Source organism: Lonchura striata, chromosome 8 (genome assembly GCF_046129695.1).
Source record: "Lonchura striata isolate bLonStr1 chromosome 8, bLonStr1.mat, whole genome shotgun sequence".
Lineage (NCBI taxonomy): Eukaryota > Metazoa > Chordata > Aves > Passeriformes > Estrildidae > Lonchura > Lonchura striata.
This window is the reverse complement of record NC_134610.1, coordinates 25897373-25918412: the sequence shown is the minus strand read 5'-3', so window position 1 is coordinate 25918412 and position 21040 is coordinate 25897373. Positions and strand designations below refer to the sequence as shown.

The 21040-nt window shown below is 39.9% G+C and overlaps 2 protein-coding genes and 2 non-coding genes across 4 annotated transcripts; 1 reads left to right on the top strand and 3 right to left on the bottom strand.

The window, feature by feature from the left end:
• Positions 1 to 1163: 1163 nt before the first annotated feature.
• On the top strand, positions 1164 to 14597 carry CMKLR2 (chemerin chemokine-like receptor 2). Its single transcript, XM_021538869.2, has 2 exons — positions 1164 to 1213; positions 11850 to 14597. The coding sequence occupies exon 2, from the start codon at positions 11866 to 11868 to the stop codon at positions 12910 to 12912; it is 1047 nt and encodes a 348-aa protein (XP_021394544.2). The 5' UTR covers positions 1164 to 1213; positions 11850 to 11865; the 3' UTR covers positions 12913 to 14597.
• A 2596-nt stretch (positions 14598 to 17193) lies between these two features.
• EEF1B2 (eukaryotic translation elongation factor 1 beta 2) lies at positions 17194 to 20693 on the bottom strand. The gene is made up of 6 exons (XM_021538872.3): positions 20599 to 20693; positions 20317 to 20439; positions 19139 to 19262; positions 18691 to 18757; positions 17910 to 18035; positions 17194 to 17408 (listed from the first exon to the last, which is right to left on the bottom strand). The coding sequence occupies exons 1-6, from the start codon at positions 20676 to 20678 to the stop codon at positions 17254 to 17256; spliced, it is 675 nt and encodes a 224-aa protein (XP_021394547.1). The 5' UTR covers positions 20679 to 20693; the 3' UTR covers positions 17194 to 17253.
• On the bottom strand, positions 18264 to 18397 carry LOC116183875 (small nucleolar RNA SNORA41). Its single transcript, XR_004148573.1, has one exon. It is a non-coding gene; the product is annotated as a small nucleolar RNA SNORA41 (small nucleolar RNA).
• LOC116183874 (small nucleolar RNA SNORD51) lies at positions 18834 to 18913 on the bottom strand. The gene has a single exon (XR_004148572.1). It is a non-coding gene; the product is annotated as a small nucleolar RNA SNORD51 (small nucleolar RNA).
• Positions 20694 to 21040: the final 347 nt, after the last annotated feature.

Here is a 21040-nt window from a genome sequence, read left to right as displayed (position 1 = left end):
CTAGAAGGATTTTTTGGTTCCTGTTAAGAGAATCTGTGGTCTATGAACATAAAGAGAGTTGCTTAAGCGCTGATAGCCTTCTTAACCAGATGCTGAAATCCCAGTTTAGCTGATCTCACTAAGCACTTCAGTCTTCTGAGGTTTTTGTTTTGTTTTGTTTGTTTGGTTGGTTTTGTTGGTTTTTTATTTTTTTTATGCTTTCTTGGTTTCTTGGAGGTTTTTCTTTCTATTTTTTTAATTTTTCACTGAAATCAGTGGATTTGCTATCTGGAAAATTTGACCTTGACTAGAGTCAATCGATGTTGAACATGTTACATGTTTTACATTAGTGACAGTGGAGTACGACTATTAAATTATTGTTTCCACTGGCAGGGTAGACTGGCAGAAGCTTAGCTGATTTTAAATGGTATTATTAGTGTGGTACCATCAGAGTCAGATAAGCTGTGGTAGGTAGATACTAGGGGAATAATATTTCCATTTTACTGACTGAGAAATTGAACGACGTGGAGTTCATGAGGCCCGGCCACAAAATCTCATCAGGCTCTTTAGAGAACTGGGAGTCAGGCCCAGTCACCTAAAATCCAGTTCAAATTCCTGGCTGGTGTTACACTCTGACAGAGTGTCACTAATTAGTGTTTTGAAGATCTTACTTCTCTCTTACACACAAAAGGAGATTAATCTACTAATCCTAAATACCAAATGAATGTATCACACTGTACAGTTACAAAATGATGCTTTCAGTGTGACTTTTTAAACATCTTTCAGCTCATTCAACATTATTTTCTATAAACCAGAATGCTTACAAAGAAGTACTGTTCAACCTCTTCTCTGCAGAACAAAAAGCAGCCCACAACTGTAAGGTCTCTTTCCATTCATCAGCCACCACATCTGTTGCTTGCTTGGACACTGACCAAAATGATTCATTCAAATGTCTAACATTTATTTTTGGTGAAATACTGGGATTATACAGCGTGGCAATATTTCAAAAATGGGTCTAGAAAACCAAGGGAAGCTGGAAACAACTTCCTCAGCTGAAAACAAACACGGCGTTATATCATTCTGCAGCTTTATTAGAAGGAAGGCAGTGGCCAAGTGAAGCAGCTGGAATCACACTGAAGTGACTCTGAACTCTGCAGATCATTTCATTCTTCCTTCTGCTGCAGAGCTCAGATCCCTGATTTACAGTGTCTTTTGTTTCAAAGAACTAAGTAAGGTAGGTCAAACTCTCTTATATTTAAGATCTTTCTCTCTCTTCCCCTCTAAATAGTGAGACTCTACAATTGCAACAGCACTTGCAGGCAGATGTTGTAAGGTGGTATAGCACATACTGGCTAAAAGAGCTTCTTGGAAGAAAGAATGTGATACTCATTTACTTCAAAGATTACTTTGAACCACCCTAGCATCAAGAAAAGGTATGAAAATGTGCATGAATTTTTAATTGTTTTAATAACTTTGAGAAGTTTTACCCTGTCAGCGAATGTAAGTGACCCTGACTTAAATCTCTCTCTCCCCTCTGTGTCCTCTAGTGTGTTGGATTTAATTTTTTTATTTGCTCAGGGATAGTGTGTCTTCTATAGCTATAGCAATTTCCTATATAATTAGTTAAAAATACATCAGTTCTGATCTGAACAGTTTCTAGAACAGAAACTGGAAATCATTTCAACTTGAATAGCAGATTAACAGAATACTTCTGAAGAATTGCAGTTTCTCAGAATTAAGTAAGGCTTCTGTGATCTCAGCTGGAAAGTGTGTGTGTTTTCCCTAACCATTGTGGAATAAGGTAGGATATGGATCTAGCTTTCAGTATTGGAAGTGACAATAAGATTTGAAGCCTTGTATGCTACCACACAATGAGACAGGAATAGGTTCCATCTGCTATTCACACTTAGTGATAACAGTGTCATTGTCACCTGTTGCCTTTCTAGATGTGATCTTGCAAGCCAAACAATATCCCAGACCTGTTTTTTGTGGACTTAGAAAACATGAATACATTGAACATTGTGAATTAAAACACATTTGATTTCTAGGTGAATAAAATCGTATCACTGAATTATATAAAATGCTTATTAAGTCATAGCTAAGGAGAAGAGAGGGACTAAGAGTATGTCAAGGTAAAGTAGATTGTTAGAGCAGATTTGTAGAAACTGATTTCAGGATTAATTTATGATAGGATAGCTTACTTTCACTATCATAATGTTATTGTTCTGCCTCAGAATTGGAAAATGCAAATATTTTGATAACCCAATATAAATTTGTTTGATGTCACTGCAACTCCTGGCCAAATTTAAAGCATTATCAGCAACTTATGCCAGGCAGACAGGATGGAGGTCCTATCAACTTTACTTCAATCCTAGGGATTTTTTATGTGCCATAAGTGAGTACACTTCTGTTCAATTGAGAATCTCTTTGATTGTGGCACAGTGCAAGTTATTTGACTCTGAAGGATGAATGTATGGTTTGGATTTTCTAATTGCCTTTGTGGAAAAGTCAGGGAAGCTCTGTCTAATGATTCCTAGGCAGGATCTGATTACAGATTTTTACTGCATGGGTGAGGGCAGAGGAAAAGTGTTGTACAAGACATAGAAATTGCATTATTTTGATCATTGTATGTTCTTTCTTTTCATTTTAAGACTTTCTTTTTCTGCTGACAACCAAATGAGCAACTTCCGAAATACCTTAATTTTTGTTTATTTCTGATAGATTGATTCAAGAGGAAAACTTATATCTGTTTCCAAATAAAGACAGTTGCCTTATAGAATTTTCTTCTCCTTGTGTTTTTCAACAGAGAGTTGAAGTTTTTGATCTGTTATTCAATATTAATTTTGCATTAATAATTCTGCTATTCCAAGCACTAAGCAGCAGCTAGGTTTCCAGGAGATTGTAATCTATTGAATGGTCTTATTATTTGCTTATTTATTTATTTAGTCTTATGGAATGTGCCAGCAGTTCAGCTGTCTCTCTTACTGTGGTGGCTGGTTGTCTGGCTAATTTGCACTCATTATTTCTGATAATGGTTTAATTTGTGTTCATTCAGTCTGAAGCTAGCAGTTTCACCACAGTGCTGGGCTCTGTTGTGGCTGGCTTTGCACAAGAGAGCTGACTGTGAGGAGCAGGTCCTTGTGGTCTCTTAGCAGAGGAAAGGGATTGCTATGACTGGGGTAGGCAGTGTCCCAGAGACATTGCTTCTAGAGGGGAGATGCCATTATGTGGAGATGAACTCTCACAATTGCTTTTACTTTTACAGTGTGCTTGGGGCTCCTGAGACAAAAAGAAAAAGTTATGTGTCCTCAAAGATAGCATACAGTATTTCCAGGGAGCTCAGCTACTTCTGTACTCTTTGTATCTTCAGTATGTTCCAGGGGCTGAGGGCCTTCAAGCAGGAGCAAAAATCCACATATTAGTCTATGGTTGCTTTCTGCTGGCTTGTTGCTCCTACTTCTCTTCCCCTACCCAGGCTTTCTTGTCCCTTTTTGATACTTCCTGAAGGATGTATTTCAAGAATCAAAAGTCACAAGGATGAAGAACTTTTCGCTCTATCCACTGAAGATATTTGCCTCTTTATTCATTTGGCAAGTAATTCTGCTCCTAACTGTTCCTTCAAATTTACTGTTTGGCTTTGGGCAAGATATACCTCTTCCTTTCCCTACTCTTGTATTTGTTTATTCTGTTTAATTATAAACAAAGCAGGAATTGTCTTTCATTATGGGATGTAGTGCCTAGATCCTGTGAGGCTTTGATCTCATGGACTAGGGCCTTTGGGTACTTTCCCAACATAAAATACTTGCTTCTTTTAGCAAGTATGAGCCTGGCACACAAGTTTTATTCCCTTCTGAGGTCTTCTAGAGGAGAGAGAGAAAGTGATGTGTAGTAATTCGTGTATAGTCAATGTATTGCCACTCTCTACACTCCCATCTCTTTTTTCTAGTGAAAGAAATTTCCTTTTAATGAGCTTCATCCCCATATCATTATAATGAGGTATTTTGGAGATGTTAAGAACCGTTGCCCATTTAAGAAGCCTGAATAATGTTGTACCATATCTGGCAGAGTCAAGTGAGAAGTGATTTGTAAGGGTAATATGGGAAGCCTGTAAAACCAGTATTTCCAAGCTCCTAATTTAACACCTTAATCACAGGTGCCATATATTCTTATCAGTGCTGGGGAGTGTTCCCAATACCGTGCTAGGCAAATAGATAAATATCCAGTCCTCCTGAAACTGTGTTTAACAACATAAATTTTTCAGTTTTGCAGGAATAAAGCCAGTACTTATTATAGACTTGATCTTATAGTAAAAAAAATAGTTGGCTTCGTATGAGTAGGAAAATTAGAATAACACTGATACAGGAGTAGACACCCTTAATCTACTGTACACAGTGATCCTAGTATATTAACTCTGAGGACATAATAAAGTATGTTATCCAAAACATTCCAGCTGATAAGATGTGTACTAGCAGTATTTTGGAATTGGATGTTCTGATACACCCATGCAAGGGTATGTGTCAAGAGTAATATAAGCATAGCAATATTATGTTTATGCTAGAATAAACTGATAAGTTATATAAATGAGGGGCAGAATAAACCTAGGAAAACAGAGATCAATTTAGAGGGCAGTACACAACCAAGCATACTGTAATAAGGGACTAGGAAACTAATCTGTGAAATTGGATAGGATATAATAAGGCATATTAGAGGAATGAGTTGTGGATCTCTGGGGTTATTTCTTAACTCTTCTTTTTAAAAGGACTGTAAATATAGCAGATTGTAACCTATTTTTTATCTGTTATTCAATATGATATTTGGTATCTTGCTGGAGAGAGTGTTACTTTGAATTTTTTCTGCACTGACATGTTGTTACCCTGCAATGCCTTTTGAATGGCTGTGTCTAACATATGTTTAATTGGTCTTAATTAGTCTGTGGAGTCAACTGCAGAAAAAAATCTCTGCATTTACTCTGCATCCTCTACTCTCACTTGACTATTTTTTGGTTGGAGGGAGTTGTGGTTAAAGCATGTGTTTTTTGAAACAGTACAACCATTTGAAAAACATGCTCAGAGCTGCATGATCATGTAATGATCTCATGAATGCTAGTCAAAATATTCTTTCATCACAAATACATAAAACAGTTGCAAAGTAAAAATTCCAAGTAATTTTTGCATGAAAATTTTAAAAAGCCATAATTAATTAGAAACGCAAGCATTCATTATCCCATCTGTCCAGTCACTGCAAAGCTGAAGCACTTAAATTTTTTTAATCTCTGTTGCTCTAGGTATGTAGTTATTATGGTGGCTTATAGCCAAAGAAAATCCTGCTGGCATTTGAGGAGGAATAGAAAACACGTGAAGCTTCCATGGAACAACACCTGATCAGTTGTTGCCTCCCAGCCAGCAGGATTCACGGTGTGCCTGCTGGGCTCTGCCGCCTGCGAGCTGTGCCTGGCAGCCTGGGGTGTGTCCTGGGACTGCTGAGACTCAGCAGTGGGGATGGCAAGCAAGGGGTGCAAATCCAGGCTGCCTTTCTGTGCAGGGAAAACACACCAGGAGCAGTAAGGGCTGCCCAGGTAAGTGCTGCCTTCCTCCACCACAATGAGCATGATGGCACAGAAGGGAGCCTCCCTTCAGGAAGGGAAAGGGCTCCCAGAGGTGAAGCTGTGGTTTCGTTACTTCACCATGAGAGAAGGGACAGTGCTAAGTTTGAGAAAGGAGGATAGGACTGTGGTTGAGCCACTAGGGACTCTTGATTTAGCACTTGGTTTGATCAGAGACTTCCTGTGGGTCATTGTCAGCATTCTACAGTAAACCAGACTGATGATACTCCTCACTTGAACCTCACTTCAATAAGGGTTATGAATACTGAAGCATTATGACTGGTTGTGTAAATACTTTGGCAGTGCTGACACATACAATACATCAGGCAATTTTTAAATCTCAAGTGTCACTGTTTAGTTAAATGTCTGTATTTTTTGGTAAGAATATTAGATTTTTTTTTTCTCTAAAAATGGTGCTACTTTTAAGTGTTTCACAGATATGACCAGTCATTTTCCTGACTGATGTACGAATTTTGTGGTTACATGATTTGCAGTGGCTACACCAACTCCTTACATTCCAAAGAAATATTAAAATCTATATTCTTACTTTTAGCTGTATTAACAGAAGGGAATAAGAACAGAAACAAGTGCTAACTATGGAGTTTTCAGGTGCTCTCCCCTTTGCCAGTGCATATCCTGGGGACATCTGGGTTTCTTTGTAATTTTTGGGAATGGAAGACTTGGTGCTTGGGATCAGCTTGAAAATAAATCAGTTTTGATGATATGCAGTTGCTGGTTGCAGACATTTATCAGGTCTCTGATTGAGAAAATGGTACACTGCTCAATTGCAGCCATTGTCTGGAAGATATTTTATATTCAGGCCAGAACTACTGTGATACTCTTCCTACTACAGCAGCCTTATTTAGATATAAAGTTGGATTTTCCATTTTTTGTTTAACATTTCTGTGTTGGCAAAACTGCTGGTCTGAAATTGTAGATTTACCAGTATTACCTGAGTCTGTGCTATATGAGTTTGTTAATCCTGTAGCACTCATTTTGTGTGAAGTGTTTTCAAGCTATTATCTGGTCAAAGTACTTCAATACCACAGATGAGGTGGTGTGTTATGACTAACAGGGTCATGCTTGGCCTTGCTTGAAGAAAGTTAGTTTTGGCCTAAGTTCTAGGACATGTCTAGTAAGTACATTGCAAATACATTTCTAACACTGCATTGCTGAGAGACATAATGGTGAATGATTGTTATTTGCATTCCTTTCTAATCTGCTAGAACAAAGACATCTACATTGTGGTTCAAAAACATTTCCAGTCACATATCACATCTGTTGTGACCTGTTTGTAGTTATTGAATTCAGGATGACATATGAAGTAATTAGGTTACCATATATCTAACCACTGTTAAAAGGATAGTCAAAAGACAATTGTTGGTGTATGTGTGTGTGAAAGAGAAAACAGACACAAGCCTTGGTTCTGCTTTTGTGTATACCATCTTAAAATGCTCCTTACCTAGTAGCTTTGCCTGCAGGGCCAACTTTAGGCTGAATCTGTAGCATAGCTATGATTTATTTTTGTAGTATGAGTGTATCAGGCACCTGCTGCTATAGGAATATTTCTGCATAAGGGCAAGTGCTTGTCCTGGCTTTGTCCTTTTGAGGGAGAAATGTCTATGACAGTCTGTAAATCCACCAGTATTCCTTGTATTCTGTTGTACAAACTTTGTGGTTCTGTGATTTGCAGTGGCTACAGCAACTCCTTACATTCCAAAGAAATATTAAAAACTATGTTCTTACTTTTTCTTTTCAATTTCTTTTCAAATATGTCCTATGTCTTTGTAAATTGCTTGCCAGAAATACATCTGTACCTTTAATGAATTTGCTCAGCCTTCTGAGTTTTGTGCTTTTCAGATAAACTACCAGGTGTATTTCATGTTTATGTTTTTGAAGACTGATAAATTAAAAATTTGTCACCTCAAAAGTTCCAAGAAAAAATTATGAGGGTTTTCAACTGAATTCAATACCTGGATAAACTTGCTGCCACAATATGACAAGCAGGCTCTAAGTGACCTTTTGTAAAACTAGTTGTTTTCCAGCTTTTGACTCTTGCAAATGACAGAAGTTGAAGTGGTGCAATCAAATAAGCTTTCCTTTAGCCACTGATAATACACATGGAATGTGATGTGCTCACAGTTGTTCAAAAAGACATTGATAGGAGGGTTTGTGTAATATCTTCCCTCTATGAACTTCAACTGTTGAGACAGCCAACCCTCCAAACCATAATTTTCCTAGTAAGTCAGGACCCATTACTGTGACCTCTGAAACCAATTTAGCTGGCCAAAGGCTCTAACACTGTTTGTCACACTGAAAAAATAGATCTGGGGACTACCACTAAAATATTTGTGTTAACTTTTAACTAACATAGACAATGAATAAATTCTTCCCTTTGACCTTTCTGTAAAATTCAAAAGTAATGAGGCCCAAATGTGAGAGAGAGGTTGTGTAGGCTGAGCCCCAATTTGTGGTCAAGACTGCCAGTGTAATTCAGTTAGGTCCTAACTTATGTGGTGCCCAGGGAACTTTGAACCCCCAAGAGGACTTTACTTCAAGTGAAGTGGATGAAAATTGCAACTTTTTTGTTTATTTTCTTCTATTTTAGACTGAAAGCCCAATGTAATTTAATTCCAAAGCCGTTGCACTGACCTCAGGGCTGAGGTGTGGAGAGGTCAAACGACTTTCCCTGGCCAAACAGGACGCATGTGGCATAGCCATGAATAGGTTCCAAAGTGCTGTCCCATGTCAGAACTCTAAGGCCATTCTTAGTATGACAAGAGCTGTTCTATTTTAGGCAGATCCTATCATTTGTCCAAGTTGTGATTATGGCTTAGCTGTAATAGTGGCAGAGGACACGAACTCTAGGTACTTTTAGTAGAAGGCTGTGAATATGTCAACTGAGATCCAAGTCTGTAATTCCCTGCTGAAGTACAGAGAAAGACTGTTCATGCAACACGTGGTGAACTCTTCCCAGCAGTTCTGTGGCTTTGTATTTTAGAAATATTTCCTGATTGTCTGTATTTCTTGGTAATTCTGCTTTCTGTCCCAAGATCCGAAAGTGCCGAGAGCCATCCTGTTATATTCCTATAACGTCATTTAGAAATTAGCTCTGTTTTACAGAAAAGGACAGGAAATGAAACCTCCTGGTCAACTATTTTCATAATTAAGCAACTGAATCAAGGAGGCTCAGTTTTCAGAGCTGCTTGTAGTTCAGCAAACAGGAATGGACTCGTCAAACAACTGCTGAGCATACACTTTACACAGGGTGTTTACTATTTAAAATAAAAATTTAAAAAAAAGGACAGGATGAAATCTAAACTTGGTTATATTAATCCATATGCAACAGAACGCTGTTCTGTAACCTGTGGCTGCTCCCAAGGCTTATTGGCAGGCCTCTAACCACACTTTCCTGTTTATTGAAAAATGTTTTCCATGCACTGGTTCCCCAGACCGGCAGACACTGAGCCAGTGAACTGCACAAACCTCCCTTACCCTTTCTACCAGTTGCCTTAAAGCCAAGCAGAAACTGCTCTCTGAAAGTATTGTTTTCTCTACTGAGCCTCAGTATGCAAACACATTCATGAGAATTTTTCCAGCTTGGAAAGCAAGCCATTTGTCAAAGATCATACAGGAAATTAGTGACAGAATAAAGAATACAATTAGATTTCTTCACAAGACCTAGACTTGAAATGCAAGACAGTTTTGACTTTGGAAATTTATTAATTTAAGAGTCATGTATTAAGAGATAATGTGTTTCAGGACCACCGAAAAACATCCCAGCTGAATTATGGCTAATGAAAAAAATCTGTGTCCTCATTGATGTAATCCAGTATAACTCCACTGACAATCACCTACTGCTTATCTTTTTCAGGACAGGGCTTAACACCATGAGTCCTGCTCTAGAAGTGCTTCATATATGTCAATGTCAGAAGTAAAAGTTTCTGGGCTTTGCAAATGTAATTGGCAGTCCTTGCTGAGCCTAGCCATAGAGTCTAATTTCAGCATCTGTGCACTGGGAGCAGTGGTAAACAGTGTTCCTTCTGCTTTTTTACTCCCACTGCTATAGAGGACAACCTGCATTGAAGACTAGAGTTAGAGAGGAAGAAAAATATAAGCCTGGAAAAATAATTGCATTCTAAAGGTGTGCTCTTTCACTGGAGTTTTAAATTACAGGAGGCTTGGGAAATATTTGGCATTTATTTGGATATGTGTTTTTTTTTCTGTGATACATAATCTTTAAAATGCTAAATATAAAATTAACGTTGGGCAGTAGGCAAATGTTTATCATTGTCATTATAGTTGGAATTTTTTTTGTTTAGTTGCATAAATTTGATTTGAAGATACAGTTTTTTGTATAGGCAAACCCACTTAAAAATCCAGTTGTTAACCTGACTGTCCTCTGAAACTGTCCAAATATAATATTCCAGATGTTAATGGTACTGCTCCATGTTTATACTCTTCTCTCAGCAGCTGTTAAGCTGTTTGAAAAAATTACTCAGATGGGTGGTGGTGGTATTTAATGCAGAATCCACCCCCAAGGGGCATGTAATTACATAAATGCAGCCCAATAAGTATCATTTATCAGGACAGCAAACCAAATAACATTCTTTCAGCCTGATGTAAATCACAAATGCTATCACAGCCTCTTGACAGAACAGGCTGTGCTGACTTTTACTACATATTTTTTTAATCAAGAGATATAAAATTACACAACCTTTTTTTCCCTTCCCTGTCTATCCATCTACAAATGAGAAGTCTAATCCTGCTAATGCGTGTGCACATGCGTAGCTTTGCTGATGTGAGTAATCCTTTCAAACTGGGTGAACTACTTTTTGGAGGAAAGGTAAATACAGGAATATGAGTTTGCAATGTGGTTGTGCAAGCAGCATGCTCTGGAGACCCCTCTCCTTCTGTCCTTAGCATGCTGTAATTAATGGCATTACAGGAATGCAGGACTGAGTTCCAAAAGTGTGGGCTGAATTTTGGTTTAGGAATGGAGACAGCGTTCAGAAATGTAGTGGTAAGATAAATGATAGTGCAGCTAGTAGACTGCTCTCAGGCACAGGTCTTCAGTGCAGCTGAGTCCAGCCAAAGTGTTCACCTTCAAATGATGACAGAGTTTCGCAGAATAATTGTTTTGATCATTGCAGAGACTTTTGTCTGACTGCGGCCACCTGTGATGTGCTGCAGCTTTGTCTATACTGCAAACTAAACACTGAAATAATACTGTGAAATAATTTCAGACTGCTTCTCTTTCTGTTGTTCAAACTCTATTTCCTGTCTGTTTTCCCATTAATTTCTTTTTTTCCTCTCAGTTTTGGTTTATATTCCACTTTCCCCTCCCCCTCACCTTTTCTCCCACCCACAGAAAGAATTTCCATGTGAAAAAATCATGTTGTACTTGCAAGTTCCAGAAGCTTTTGCAAGAGAAGAAAACTGATAAAATTCTGTCTTAAAAAAAAAGAACGACACACAAATATTTTAATTTATAGATTTTATTATGTGCTTCTTGTTTATTGGAAGCTTTACTTTCTTTCATCTATGACCTGTTTCTCAGCTCTCTAGTAGAAGAACACCACAGTGTGTATTATCCCTGGAATATGTTCTATATTTCCTTCTCTACATTCTTGCTGTATTAAGGAAGTCCAAGATGTTAAATGGGCCTGAAAAACATCTTTCTTGATACGAAGACGTGCATGAAAGAGATTAATAAACCCATGAACTTTTAGTTGCTGGAGAAATCACTGTCTGTCATTTTGTTAACTATAATTTGAGGCATCGTGGTGGATGAAATTTTATAAAAGATGTCTTCCTGGCATTTTAAGTGATTTTTTTTTTCCTACATAGATGTTTAATGCTCCTCTGATTTTAGACAGATATAATCCATAAAATTTGCTTCACATAGGAACAGAGCAGCAAAGTATGAAATCTGACCAGAAAATATTAGCACAGTCATACTTGAATAAAACTTTGCATCTGGTCTCCTAGAAATTTATCGGTGATACTGTGCTCAGTGATGTCTGTTAAGAAATTAACGTAAAGAAAAACAGTTATTGAAGATTTCAAGTTCTGTTTTGATTTGAACATTTCTTGAAATGCCTGTGACCAAATTTCTTCAGGAGTTTTGACAGATAAAAGGTGATAGATTTGCCAAACTAAGGCAATGTTTTTGGTTTATGATCAAAAACTTGAAAGATTGCAGTTTACTATTTACAGTGCATTAAAACATTTCTCCTTTGACAATTTAATTTCTTTTCTTCCCCAGGAAGCCACTCTGCAAGATGACATATGAAGATTATGAGAGCTACTCTTATTTCTACAATGCATCTGAGGAAGATGAGTCACCCCAGTCCTCCCTCAGCATTGCCCATATTATTTCCCTTTTCTTTTACAGTGTGGCATTTCTGCTGGGAGTGCCAGGTAATGCCATTGTCATCTGGTTTATGGGCTTTAAGTGGGATAAATCTGTTTCCACACTCTGGTTCCTGAATCTGGCCATTGCAGATTTCATTTTTGTTCTCTTCCTGCCCCTCTATATTACATATGTGGCAATGGGTTTCCACTGGCCTTTTGGGAAGTGGCTCTGCAAAATGAACTCATTCATTGCACTACTTAATATGTTTGCTAGTGTTTTCTTCCTGACATTCATCAGCCTTGACCGCTACATCCGCCTTGTCCACCCAGTCTTTTCCTACAAATACAGGACTGTAAAGAACATCCTCCTTCTGAGTGGGGTCATTTGGATGTCAGCTGCAATTATTGGTGGCCCTGCCTTATACTTTAGAGACACAGCTACAGGCCTCAACAATGTCACCGTTTGCTTCAACAACTTCCATGTACACGACAGAGAACTTATTTTGCTGACACATCACATTCTCATTTGGGTGAGGCTTGCATTTGGTTACCTCTTTCCTTTAGTGACCATGGTTATTTGCTACTCACTGCTGATTGTCAAAGTGAAGAGGAGAACTGTATTGACTTCTAGCAGGCTTTTCTGGACCATTACTGCTGTAGTTGTAGCTTTTTTCATCTGCTGGACACCATATCATATATTCAGCATTGTGGAGCTGAATGCTCACCATGATGAAAATTTGCACGACTTACTACAGGATGGCATTCCCCTCTCCACTGGCCTTGGCTTCATCAACAGTTGCCTCAACCCAATCCTCTACGTTCTGATTAGCAAAAAGTTCCAAGCCCAGGTGAAGAGCACGGTGTCTGAGGTGCTGAAGCTGGCGCTGTGGGAGGTGAGCCGCTCGGGGACGGTCAGCGAGCAGCTGTGGAGCTCGGACAGCGCTCCTGCGCACTACTCTGAAACCGCCCAGTGACTCTCGCGGCACCTGCTCTCCCCAAAGGAGCTGACAGGAGATTTGCAGGTCTTCTTGACTTCACATCTGCCAGTCAGATGTGCATGTTTGCATATACAGTTTTCTGTAAACAGCTGGCTTAATTGTGCTTGCTGCTTTAATTTTGAAAGGTTTTTAAGGGACACGTGATTTGGATGTGTGCCCTTGCAATGCACATACAGCCTGAACTGAAAGTTATCAGCATAGGTGGAATGACTCTAACTGGGCTTTTGATAAGGAATGTTGTTGTCATCCTGTTGATTTGCTGTGGTTCCATACCTCATTGATATCAAAAGGACACATAATAAAAATATTCCTCCTTGCCATTGCTGATACCACTCTTAATTGAGGCATTCTCATTCAAGAGGCTGTGGCCATACATCACTGCGTCATGAGTCTCCTGATTGCCTACTACTGCCCCAAGGAGGAACACCCTGGCTACATCCCACCTAAATGAAACTATTAGTGCCACCATTCTGCAGTTGGAGAAGAATCTCAAGATGGAGAACACTCAATTGCTGCCTTCTATTGTCAAAAAAGAAAAATATGGAAATATAACCTGTCTTCTCTGCCTGCTCTTTATCTTACACTCAAAACTAAGACAGGAGACCTTGTGTTTTGGGGTCACTTACTGTATTTTTAGCACCAGCTGGGTGCAAAATTCTGAGCAGATGTTTCATATAAGTATTATGCTCATTCAAAATGTGCAAAGAATTAGTGAAAATATTTCTTACAACTTCTGTGTCACACTTCTTTTTCTGTTTAAAATGTTAGTCCTACAGAGATTTACAACTAATGATTGCTCTTTATTACTCTTTCAAGCAAAGATAAAGAAATAATATAGCATTTTGTTTGCCTTAATGTCAAGCTTAAAAAAATGGGTGGAGTGAATTCATCAGTATTCTGTTACAAGTCTGTAGCCAAATTTGGATTTCTTTTCTAAGTAAGAGGCAAGACAGTTCATCCAGGAAATGGAGTCCACTCCCATAAGAAAGATGAAGTAGTCCTAATTATGCTGTATGCTGTTCCAACTTGTTGCTTCTGCAGAATCACACATACATCAATGCAAATATATATATGCTATGTGGAGTGAACCAATTTCTGATGCAGTACTACTTAATTAAAAAGTTGAATGTGGGACAAAACTCTACTGAAAGTAAAAGTATGGAGCCTTGGGAAAATTTGAACTGTTATTTCCTAGTTATTGGCCTAGTTATTGTCTTTCAGATAATTTACCTAGTTAGTATGGCCTGCCAAAACATTAGTAGCATTAATGCTATAATTAAGTCCTTATGTGTAAATAGATTTGCTTTCCTATAAAATATGTATGAGCACATTGGTAGCTGCACAAATAGAAACAGCCTGACTGTGGTCTGTAACTATTTCTTTGGGCTCTGATTTCAGAGTCTAAGAGTCAGGCAGGATCAGTGGAATTTTGGAGTATTTCCCTTTGGGTTGAAAAGCTGGTAAGCAGCACTCTTCCTTTGAGTCATTTGCTGCCTGGTACATAGTTGCTCATCGTAATGTTTTGGCACCATGCTGCTGTATGTGCCTAAATCAAACATTTTGCAGTTTTTCTTCACATGTTCCCTGACATCTTTCTAAGAATGATGTACTCTCTTGGCTGTAGCCCAAGTGAAGTAATAAAATATTCTTGTTTCCAAAAAGCATGTTCATTTGCTTTTCTTAGCAGCAATGCGTGGTGACTGGATTTTCTTGTAACAGCTCCTTCCCAAAGATTTTGGAAGGTGAAGTCAAGCCCTGGCCTTTCTACCATGGGATTTAAGGTTTATGTCAGCTTTCTTCAGCTGTGTGCACGCACATGTTCCTACATACAGCACAGAGACTGATTTTCAAATGGGGGAGCATATATGTCCCATCTTGGATAAAGGATCAGAAAGTGAAGCAGACAGGAGGAAGACAGGATAGAACTGAATAAGGCCAAAATCAGCCTTGATCTATGGCATTAAGTGGATTTACAATTGTGCAATGTAACAGCTACCATTCACACCAAGATCAGTTACAGAATTATCTAAATCATGTCTTCAAGAGTAAAGCAAGATAGCTAAACAAAACAGATAATGCTCTAAGTTTCTGTTTCCAAAGAGTCTCCAAAACAATACCAACAATTCTATGCTGCTTGGATGAGGAACACTCATTCGACTCACCACCATGGAAAAAAAAGGGCCAGAAAAAGGAAAGGAATCTGTGTCATCATACAAAGAGATACTATAAGAAATAGCTATTCACACATTTCATAGTGGACAGGATCTAGTTACTTTTATCTTCTTCCAGGACAGTTTGTGTTTCTGAAGGGTTTTATGTAGATTAGTTTTTGTTAAAACTGTTTTCCTAGCATTCCTGTATAGAGCTTACTGAAGTTATGGAATTTTCTACTGATCCCTCTGTTACGGGGGGCATATGGGGCACTTGCCCCTTTTATTCCAGGGTGCTGATTTTTCACAGGCACAATTTCACAGTAATATACCAGCGCATACCCAACACCACCTAAAACCACCTAACACAAATATATGTGGATTGAGCAGAATACTCTTGCCCACATACCCTATTTTTTCACTGGGAACACTGTGATCTCTAGGATTTTTTTTGTTTCTTTTGTTTCTGTGCAACTTTCTTTTTAATATCAGGGTAAAAAAAAAAGCCCTGCCAAAACCCAACAAGACATGACGCACAAGAAAGCTCAAGAACCAAAGAGTTTGTGTGTGCATGCTTAGTATAAATGTAACACACACAAATCCAGTCTGGCAGGTCACATGGATGACTCAGTGCTGCATTTTAACAAAGTTACCATCTATAAATCAATCCATTTTATCCACTTAGGGCTTTAATTTGAAGCCAAGAAAAGAGTATCAAGGTAAGCAGCACGTTGAATGGGAGGTCAGAGAAAGTGATGGTCAAGAAAACTAAATCTGTATTTTTAAGGCAGAATTTTTAATAATTTGTTTGTCTGATACGGTGCTTGCCAATTTCTTACTTTTAACAGTACCATGACAGAATTGGTAAAACTAAGCTACATTATTTAGCAGCAGCAACAGCTAGGGAATTGCCACAGAAAGGGTATTGTTTAGGAATTAGGTTTATGGAAGGTGGCAAGTGAGCCTGTAACAATACTCACTTTCAGATCTTTAACCATGCTTTAAGCCTCTAGCAGGCAGATTTTTTTTCTGAGACAAATTATAAACAAAGCTCTTACATAATCTGAAGTTGGCAGACATTTAAACAAGGAGAAAGAGGACCTGCTGTGCCAGATAAGCACACAGATGCTCTATGAAAAAAACAACAAAAAGAGTTACTTAAGATGCAGCTGTCAGACTCTGACACTGGGCATCTTCATCTCAGAGTGACCGACGTGGCACATAAAAGGATTCCATTTCATGGTCACAATAAATCCTGTCAGCCCAATGCAAGGCATAGAATTATGAATTTGTTTAGAAGATTCACAACTTGGACAGCTTCTACATTTGTATCAACCTATAGACAGTTTTTGGGACTTATTCCTGCTGGTTCTTCAATCACTAAAAGAAATGTCAAAATCAATCTAGAAACGTCAAAATCAATCTAGAAACCAATCTGGAGCTGAGTAAACAGCTCAAACTGCTGTTACTTTCACTACTTGTATATCCTGTATTGTGTTTGCATTTTCCTGTGGGTCAGACAGAGCCCGCGGCTCCGGCCGTGCTCCCGGGGCAGGCGCCGCCCGCGGCACCGCTGGGCTCGCAGCGCCCCGCGCCGGCAGCGCCGCCGCAGCAACATTATTACCTGCTTAATTAAAACACAAAACTCGGCGTAATTTCATTGCAAATGTTTCCAAGCCTCAAGAGAAAAAAAATGTTCCAAGTCATAGAACAGGTGAGACAGTATCAGGGTAGTCTCAGGCCTTATCTCTACAGCACTGGAAGTCACTTTGAATTTAAGTTTCGTCTCCATCAACGAAGGCCATGCTGTATTTGGTTAGTCACCATCCTTACTAAACAAAAGGAATTCATACTGTTTACCCACTAAAACATGCACTCTGACTGAGCCCTGCTCCCTTCCCTTAGAACCATGCCTCCCTCAAGAGGAATCCCAGACATTTCCAAAGAAGCAATTTCCTCCACAGATGGAGGAAAGTATTTCAATATTTTAAAGCCACGGTAATGTTAACTCTGAAGTGATGCTCTGCTCATACTCCTGGGTACTAAATTCAGTTTCAGCTTCTGCTTTACCCATGAAGAAAACCTTACATTTGTGAGCTAAGATTCTGAAACAAGCACAGACACTGCACATTTTTTGCAACAACATTTATTCTAGGTATATCAAGACTTAAATTTTATTGAAAGCAGCTACATCCATTGATTGTACATAGTCTTCAAAAGCTGTTATTCTCTCTTCCAGCATATCTGTTCCAACTTTATCATCTTCAACAACACACTGGATCTGAAGCTTTTTGATACCATAGCCAACAGGTACTAGCTTGGCTGCAAAAAAAAAAAGCATTTAGTACTCCTTTTTTGATGGAATCCCTTAAAAAAACAGACCTAAAAGTGAGCTGACCAAAGCAATTTTCAGGATATATAAAACAGCCTTTGGTCCACATTACAGACCATCTAATTAAGAACCCAGCATTCATGAAAACTCATTGAAAAAGTTTCCTTCTGTGGACCTCCACCCCTTCCCCAAACCAGTGATGTGGGTGCATAAAGGTGTTTGCTGCATCAGGAATTGTACAGGGAGATGCAGGAGAGCAGAGCTTAAGTCCTGTAGCTTTTAAAACCTGTATTTGAATCTTAACTAGGCCACTGAACCAATACACCTTTTCAGACCATGCAAAGACACTGAAATACTGCAGTATTGCAGTTCCCCTGTTACAGCTACCTACATTTCATACATCAGCAGTGACCACAAGTCCCACTACTCAGTACTAGCCCACAAACCTGCACTCTCCCCCACACCCTGCTCTGAAATTTCCCCATACTTACAAGATCCCCAGACCAAGCCATCTGCTTGAATGCTTCGAACACACTCCTCTAGTTTGGCCATGTCTGTCTCATCATCCCAAGGTTTCACATCAAGCAAGATTGATGACTTTGCAACAACAGCTGGTTCTAGGGGAAGAAAATCACCATGAAAAGATAGGTATCTTCCAAAAACTCATGAATACACTTGCAAAATGGTTTTACAAGAGCAACTTATCCCATTTCACGAGCAAGAACCTGATGACATTGCTGTGACAGGCCTCTGGTACCAAGGCACATTTCTGAAGTACTGCAGCTGTGTACATCCCAACTTTCAATATGCAGATACATTATGTATACACAGATTTGAGCAGATGACAGTGTTTGTTACATAGGAAGTCCTTCTCAGAACATCTGAGAAGGAGCCTAATGCTGTGTAACAGTTTATTTTCCACAGATGGAATACTGCAACTGCTACAGTTCTGAACAGTTCCAGACCAGTAGCTGTGGAATAACTTGTGTACTGCAGCACTTTCACTAAAATTTTGAAGAAAATCCTTGTAGAAAGCCCAGTCTCTGGAAAGAACAAGCAGGAGTGTATGAACCAGAACAAAAAGCATGTTAACATTCCTATTTGCATTGGGAAGGCTGAGCTCACTGGCAATTCAAGTGAAGCTAATCACTCCTGTCTCATTCCAGTCAAGCTGATCTATTATTACAGTTAATTAGTCTTTCTAGCCATCCTGTTCAAATGCATAAAAATTAACTCCAGTGTAGAAGATTGGAAAGTTCTCGGCACACATACTTTTGGACTTCTTAGATTCATACTGGGCCAGACGCTCTTCCCTCAGTTTCTTTGCTTCTTCACTTTCCTGAAAGACAAATTTGCAGTTACAGAAAAAAGCACCAAACCTCCACATCTCCAAAGCACTACACCAAACTGACTGGCATTTACTCAGATAAAAACAAATCATCACACTTGTCAGCCGAAAGATGGTGATTTTTTGTTTTACTCATCATGTAACCAGCCAAAATTAGACAGCTCATCCCATTCCAGCACCTTATTTTCTAACTTTTGAGTTTTTACCTTCCAAGCTTCCCTATTCTGCAAAGATAGCTACACTTGGGTATTGCAAGTAGGATTATCAAGGTTGGAAACATAAGTAACTCCAACTAGGTCAAGGTGAAAAAATCTGCACACCTTATTTAATTTCTAAAGCGTAACAGGAATAATACAAAAAGGTCACAAGTACCTCCTCATCATCAGATCCAAAAAGGTCAATGTCATCATCATCTTTGCTATCTGTGGCCGCACCTGTTGTATCCTCAACATCAGCAGGACCATATTTTCCCAAAGCCTTCTTTACTCCTGGCAAGCTGAAAGAAAAATGCAGGTATCAGGAACCTCCTCAAACATCAATACAATCACTGCCAGCTTATCAATGCCCGTACAAAGCTATTTATAATGAAAAACTTGTGCTAAAAAGAGTAAAAATCCAGCTTTGCTACTTGAAATCAGAACCTCGTGAAAGCCAGCCCCAACACTCCTGACATGCCAGCTGAGTAATCTGTGAATATGGGATTTGCTGTAGCTCAGAGCTGGTATGATCCTGCCCAACTAAGTACATGGATAAGAAAAGCTTTCTTATTGGAATCCTCTATCTGCACTACATTCTGTCTAGGAGGAATTACCAACTTCATGTACGTGCTTCCCTGGAACTACTTTCACTTGTTTAAAACCTAGTAAGTCACTGAAAACACATTACTGCATGGTAACTGCTATTTTCCCATTTCAGTGCCCTAAACCCTTCCTCTCAACAGGACAAAAAAGTCTAACTTCCTGAATTTACCTTCACTTGCTGCTCATATGGTCCTGTCATCTTAGAATAAGGTCACAGTTGTATTGCTCATGTGAACAGCTGTTACTGAAGCCATAAAATTCGCTTTTGATTTCAGGAACCCTAAGCAGTTTCCAGATACTTTGTGAAACCACTTCAGAATTTCAGTCCCTCTTAGCATTACCAAAGCTTCAGAAACTGATTAGAGACTGAGCTACCCATTTTTGGTAGTTTCCTCCGAAGAGGACTGAGGCTCAGAAGCAGCGTTGCAATACTGACCCTACCTATGCTGTACCTTTTCAGAGGCCTGCAGTCTCCACGGATCTCAATACAGCACCTTTCATGAACACATAAAACCACTAAAGAGAGAAAAGATATACTATTTCCTTTCATATCTACTTTTCTTTCCATGTCCTTCGGTACTGCAATCATTAATTTTGTCCTCCGTACTGACAGAAGATGTCTGCCCTGTTTCTGACACAAAATGCCATGCGGTGCCACTGGAAACCAGTTTTGCTCAAACTGGAAGAAACAAACGCAACAATTTGTAGGCGAGTTCGGGGAGGTATTACAGCTTCGAAGTTTTACTATACCTTGCCTTTTGCTTTTCATACGACTTAATATGATTGTACCACCGGAGAGCATGGCACAGGTCTGCAGGCGGCGGGGCGGCGATCGCTTCGAAGACTGCTATGTCAGCCTGCGAAGGGACGTACCTGCGGAGAGCAAACCGAGTTATCTGCCTTGCTCGAGACTCGCAGGAACACGCGGAGCAGCGGCGGCCGCCGGGCTGACTCAGGGCCCTTGTCCCGCTTGTCTCCGCCAGGCCCGACTCACGCTCTCCGCGCCCAGCACCCTCCCCCGCCGCCTCTCACCCCTCGATGTAGCTCTTGTCGGCCAGGAAGTCATTGAGGACGCGGAGGCCCGCGGCGGACTTCAGGTCGCCGAAGCCCATGGCGGCGGCGCGCGGCCCACACGCTGCGCTGCCCCGACCGCCACTGCCGCGGGAAAGGGCCCGGCCGCGCCTGCGCCGGCCTTATATAGCGCCGGATCCCTCCGCGCACTGCACGCGTGTATCCCTCCGCGAGAGCGAGCCGCGAGGTAGCGCCTCAGGGGTTGACTGCTGCAGCGCAGGGCGGGCAGCGGGCGGGACAGCGGAGGTGCGGGAAAGCGTCGAAGTAATAGAAGTGAGGCTGACTATAAGCGCTAGGAAGGTTTGCGGCATTACACGGCTTTGTAGCACTGTACTGTCGCCACACCCCGCCCTGCTGGCAGAGCGGAAGTTGCCGGAGTTGAGCGAAGAAAGAGGCGGAAAGG

What these genes read in the sequence shown, in the direction of transcription:
- CMKLR2 (XM_021538869.2), top strand. Translation starts at nt 11,866, where the DNA reads ATGACATATGAAGATTATGAGAGCTACTCTTATTTCTACAATGCATCT.
- EEF1B2 (XM_021538872.3), bottom strand. Translation starts at nt 20,678, where the DNA reads ATGGGCTTCGGCGACCTGAAGTCCGCCGCGGGCCTCCGCGTCCTCAAT. An exon ending in GACAAGAGCTACATCGAGGG is followed by an intron (nt 20,440 to 20,598) that starts GTGAGAGGCGGC and finishes TGCTCTCCGCAG; the next exon opens with GTACGTCCCTTCGCAGGCTG. An exon ending in TATGAAAAGCAAAAGGCAAG is followed by an intron (nt 19,263 to 20,316) that starts GTATAGTAAAAC and finishes TTTTTCTTTCAG; the next exon opens with CTTGCCAGGAGTAAAGAAGG.